This window comes from Arvicanthis niloticus, unplaced genomic scaffold, assembly GCF_011762505.2.
Source record: "Arvicanthis niloticus isolate mArvNil1 unplaced genomic scaffold, mArvNil1.pat.X pat_scaffold_212_arrow_ctg1, whole genome shotgun sequence".
Taxonomy (NCBI): Eukaryota; Metazoa; Chordata; class Mammalia; order Rodentia; family Muridae; genus Arvicanthis; species Arvicanthis niloticus.
The window spans coordinates 76,099-81,635 of record NW_023045884.1 but is presented as its reverse complement, the minus strand read 5'-3'; the positions used below and the strand labels follow the sequence as shown (position 1 = coordinate 81,635).

Sequence of the window (5,537 nt, the reverse complement as noted above, 5' to 3'; positions counted from 1 at the left end):
TTGCAAGATGGTCCTCGAATTAGCTAGCCTGAAGACTCTCAGAATACTACTGCATGATTTCTGTCCCAGGTATACATAATTCAGTTGGCTTTCTAAAGTAACTTTGTAATGCTCCATGGAAGAGATATAACCCATTGCTTTACTCCCATAAACTGTTGTACCAGATAATTTTGCCTTTGAGAACTATGGCCTGAGATATCCAAACAATTTTTAAAAAGTGCAATTATCAGCTGGCATTTTTCATCAAATACACAGTAGTTTTATGCAAGGCTAAAATGTATATGAAAAATATTCAGTCAGGAAAGCCCCAGCTTAGCATTTATATAGTTCCATGCCCAGTGTTCTATTGCCAGCATCTTTTAAGATATTAATGCCAGTTTTTGTCTGTATAACAAAAGTATTAAAAGAAAAATAATATTTCATAAGTTCTGAAATTGTCAGTAATGAGAATTACTTTCACTACAGGCTGCAAGACAAGGTTCATATATATGCTCTGGTACCTAGTCAGGCTTCCTAAAGTTAGGAAACTCACATACTGAATTAGAGAACATCAGTTTGAATATGGAAGGTACAATTAAAAAATATTTTATGAAGCACATCCTGGGGTTGGTTGGAAGTTTGCTCAATTTGATCAGGTACCCTAAAAGGACACTAGTTTTCTAGTTTAACTCTAAGGCCACCTTAGAGTTATATTATTATATTACTTATATCACTACCAGCTGGGTTTTGCTCACAAGCCTTAATTAATTAATTAATTAATTAATAATAGTTATATTATTATATTACTTATATCACTACCAGCTGGGTTTTGCTCACAAGGCTTAATTTTCTAACGTGTGTTTTTTATTTATGATAACTCTATTTCTTCCATTCAAACTTTTCATGTTTTCCTCACTTATATTCTTAAAAAAAATCTTAAACTATTTCAATGAGATATAAAACAACATAAATGACTATAACTTGTTTTTACAAAGTAAGTAAACATTAAAATGTTTTGAAAAGGTTTTGACTACTAAAATGACTGTTTGTACCCCCCATATGGTGTTTGTTATAACTTGCAAAAAATTACCATCATGATCTCTTGAGTGTGATAGTGTCTTTAAAAAAGGAATTTTAACATAATCTAACATAAATTGATTCTTTATATGCTTAAAAATACCATTTATGTTTTCTCTTGTTAAAGCAAGAAATAAATATGAATATAGTATTCAATACTAAAGCAATAAAATTTTTGAAAATAGTATATGAATAAATACTTTCTAGTCAAAAATGTTTATTGTAAAAAAAAGAGACCTTGAAAATTACTTTTTTAAAAAGGACATTGATTTCACAATTATTCTGGTTGAATATAGGCATGGCTATTAGCCATACCTCCTTTTCATACAGAGTTCATTCAGTTGTATAAAAATAAACACAAATTTACATCAGTTCATCAACTACACAATTCATTAAAACAGGCACTTGGAAGGGTATTGCGTTATTGCATCCATCATACGAATTTTCAAAATCTAAGTACATTACTGAATGTCTAAGAAACTCTTTTGCACATTTTCATTACTTTGTATTATAAAACATTGAGATTTTTTTAAAAAAAAGAAAGACATGGGACACGCACCGGGAATGTTTGAAGCTTCTTCTTCCCTCCTCTTCCAAGGCACACATGGCAAAAATGAAACAAAACAAGAATACTTTAATACATTCTCTTCTGTTCTGTTTCTTGTGTTTTTTCCTCTGAACAATATAGTTTTAAAACATTGTAAGTAATCCAGAAAGGTTTTCATTCACAGATGACAACCAGGCATCATACGTCTAAGGAAGTAAACTTGGAGTACTTTATAAGGCACCTGAGATTGTGTCTGGCAGACGCTCTTCCTCTGGGAAACACTATTACAATTCTATTAAGAAGTAATACTGTTCCTTTGGTTGAAATGGTTTGGCAGCAGTGTATATCTCTGTATTCTTTCTTATTAAGAAGAGATGCAATGTGCTTTTCACTTCATCTTTAAAGAGAAAGATTCTTATGTTTTATCCTTTCAATCTAGCTGTCAGTAAATAAAATTTTAAACTTCACATAGAATGGATTAACTTTAAGTATATAGATTCTGTTCTGTAGTGTGTGTGTGTGTGTGTGTGTGTGTGTGTGTGTGTGTGTGTGTGTGAGAGAGAGAGAGAGAGAGAGAAAGAGAGAGAGAGAGAGAGAGAGAGATCCTTTGTATTTTTATACATATTATTTGGTTGGTAAGCACACGAGAAAATGTCTTTGGACTTTCATTTGTCATTGGAGTGAAGAAATGCATTCTGTTTGAGTAAACACTGGTTGCGCCACTCAGTGTGCCACACAGCAGCCAGACTCCTCATGTTTATGCAGAAGCGACATTCTGGAGAAGGTTTTAGAGCAGTTTTTGCACTGGTATTTCTTTACATCAGAGTGGGTCTGCAGATGTGCCCTCAGGTTTGATCTGTCTGCAAAAGCTCTATTGCAGTGAGGGCAAGAGAAAGGCTTTTCCCCTGTTTGAGGTGGGGTAAGGGAAAATAAAAGACAGTCAGTTTTTTATAGGACACAGAATCAAATAATATTAATTAACATCAACAATAGTTTATCACAAGAATAAGCATTATCATAGCTTGATCATATCTACCCCCCAGTTTTGTAGTTATATTCCTACTTGGCCTTTTAAAACAAAACTTTTAAATATCAGCCAAACATCTTCAGTTCTGCCAGACAGGCCCACATTCAGAGTTAAGGGCTTTCTCTTGCTAAGGGTTTCTGCTTCAACAGGTGCAGCAATGGTGAGCAGCTCCCTCCATTCCCAGCATGTCTCCCCTTTCTGTGTGATGACTAAGGCACATGATTTTATGCTAAGAGTGTTTAAAAATCAGCAACAAGAAAATAAAATATCCAGCCAGATAGATCCAATTTAGTCCCATTTACTCAACTAGTCAAAAGTTGGCAGAATTCACAGCAAAACATGTTGCCAAAAAACTATAGGAGCCTCCTCTGCCTGTTTATCAAATCAACACTAGGAGCCAGGCATCTATATTTACTGACTACCAGGGGGCAGTTCTACAGAACACACACCAAGTACCTCAGTCTTGCTTTCTAACTGATCTTTGAGACCAAATCTCCTGCATGTACTTTCCAAAGTCTAAATGCTGTTTACAATCCCTGGAGCAGAGGCTGGAATGGAGCACTTTCTGTTCTAACAAGCTTTTGAGCAGAAAGCAGCTATCAGTGGTTCACCTTATGAAAAGCACCCCCTGTCAGTACCTTAAGACACCCCACAGACAGCTCCACCACACCATTGTTTGAGCCGAGAGGCATTGTTTTCTACATTTCTCTTACCAGTGTGTGTTCTAATGTGTCCTTGAAGCAGCCAGGGTCTGGAGAAAGCCTTGCCACAGATCTTGCAGACACAAGGCAATGTGTGGGTCCGAATGTGCATCTTCAGGGCACCCAGACTCACATATTCCTTGTCACAGTATTTGCAGCTGAACGATTTCCTTGACTGGGCATCACAGTGCAGCTGCTTATGTTTGGCCAGCCCAGAGAAAGTAGAATAGGTCTTATTGCATAAATTGCACTGAAACTTCTCAGCTTCAATGGCATGGGGGTCTGAAAGCTTGGGCTGCAGTCTCTCCTCTTCATCACTAATGGGACTTTCTGAACCACTGTGATCCTTGGATGAAGTGTCAGAGGAAGGCAGGGGGCTTACACGCCCCAAGGATGAGGAGTATCCAGTAAGAGGAGAAAGGCCACTGGGTAGAGGGGAATGGAACGGAGCTGCTGCTGCTGTCCATACAGTAATAGGGCTGTATGCTCCTGAGGTGAGTATCTCTGGTTTTGGTATGACAGGCATGGAGTAGCTCTCATAGAGATATGGGGAAATGATCACTGGAAGAAAGATAAAGAAGGAAAGAAAAGAAAATTAAGGCAAAATATTTTTAAATATATGTACATAGTCTGACAGAGCACATAACAAAGTGCAGGAGACTCCATAGGAGACTCTGTAGTGAAGACAGCCTTACTCACAAGGACACACATAAAGAGAAAAATCTTCCTATCACCTGGGCTTACTGTCCTTGAGCAGGCTGACAGTTGCCCTGACTGTTCTAATCTTCATTCTGGACTAGCCTTGCTGTCCCAGTTTAGAACGAAGAACTAGACACTATTTTAAAACTTTTTGTAAAGTTGCTTTTCGTTTTATGCGTGGGCTACTCTAGCTGTGCCGTGCCTGTGCCTGTGAGGGTAATGGCATGCAGGAATCCAGCTGCTTTCCCTAGTGCCTGGCTCCAGGACGTAACTGCTCAGGCGAGGGGAAGGGGTGCGCTCATGTCCGAGCACTCCTTATGCGTACACACAGGCTCAGAGAACCATACTGCACCACCGGAAGGAGGCTTTCCTTGTCAGCAAAGATCCCAAAGGTTTTGAATTAAAACTTAACCTAAGTAATCATGAAACTGCAGGGACAGTTTTAGCACAGCATTGAAAAGAAAGCGACCGGGGATGTACTCTGAGTTAGCAAAGGAACTGCGGTTTACTCGCGTACAGATTTGCAGAGCGTATCTTTACCTGTGTGTGTGTCCAGTTCGCTGTAGTTGGGCTTCTTGGAGGCGTTGAAATGTTTCTTGACCAGGAAGGAGCGCGGCATAGTGGCGGCGGGCAGGCGCGGGCGGATAACGGTCCAGGCGGCGGTCCTATAGCATCACGGTGGCTCAGGTGCGACAGGGGACAGACAGGCGCCTCTGAAGTCACCCTGCCCGACTGAGCTCCTCTGAGCGGGGAGGTGTTTTCTCCGTGGCTTTTGCTAGAAGCAACCAATCACAGCCAAGAGGTTCAGATTTCAGCTCCTCCTTCTGGAACAGCTGTGAATAGAAGAAGACTGTTGTCAGACTAAATTTTTCTGGTTCAAAATGGGTTGTTCATGGCATTTCAGTGGAGGCTCAAAATACATTAAATGTTTTCAAGAAAGGAAATCTCGGTACTTGAGCACTGTGGGAACGTTTTTCCGCGAACTGACCGATGGCGACCTGGCTTCCAGATGTGGGCAGTGCCTGGCAAGGAGAGGGCGGGAAGGAAGGGCGGCCCTCGGGACAACGCAGCCCCTAGTGGCCAGAGAGTCTATATTTGGAAGTAGCGTCTGGAGGGGGTTTATTGCACACGAGCAGCTATAGGCCCTGGCTTTTTGGTAAGGGAGGTGAAGGCTCCCCGCAGCTGCCACAGCAGGTATAGGGCGGCGTGCCAGAAAGTTAACTTGCTGATCGCTGCGTTAGACACTTGAAAGTAATGCCTTACAGCCTATCCCAGAAACTGGAAGAGTGTAAAGACTGGTGTAGCAAACTCTGCAAGAAGCTTGGAAAGTTCCGATAGAGTCGTGTGACAAGACTTCCTCCCTTTGTAGCACATGGTATTTTGGTAATAGAAAATAAAAGCATTAATGAATCTCTACTGACAATTCTTAAATAGTATCTGCCGTTATTTAATGATGTTTTCTTTAGTAAGAGTCTTCAATAGCCTCCCCCCTCCTCACACCACATTC

The 5,537-nt window shown here is 40.2% G+C and overlaps 1 protein-coding gene across 1 annotated transcript; it reads right to left on the bottom strand.

The window, feature by feature from the left end:
• Window positions 1–1,253: 1,253 nt before the first annotated feature.
• On the bottom strand, window positions 1,254–4,864 carry LOC117701708 (zinc finger protein SNAI2). Its single transcript, XM_034493230.2, has 3 exons — window positions 4,571–4,864; window positions 3,344–3,892; window positions 1,254–2,508 (listed from the first exon to the last, which is right to left on the bottom strand). The coding sequence occupies exons 1-3, from the start codon at window positions 4,647–4,649 to the stop codon at window positions 2,327–2,329; spliced, it is 810 nt and encodes a 269-aa protein (XP_034349121.1). The 5' UTR covers window positions 4,650–4,864; the 3' UTR covers window positions 1,254–2,326.
• Window positions 4,865–5,537: the final 673 nt, after the last annotated feature.

Coding starts and splice junctions, on each gene's coding strand:
- LOC117701708 (XM_034493230.2), bottom strand. CDS start 4,649: ATGCCGCGCTCCTTCCTGGTCAAGAAACATTTCAACGCCTCCAAGAAG. Junction 3,893..4,570: donor CGAACTGGACACACACACAG/GTAAAGATACGC, acceptor TCTTTCTTCCAG/TGATCATTTCCCCATATCTC. Junction 2,509..3,343: donor ACACATTAGAACACACACTG/GTAAGAGAAATG, acceptor CACCTCAAACAG/GGGAAAAGCCTTTCTCTTGC.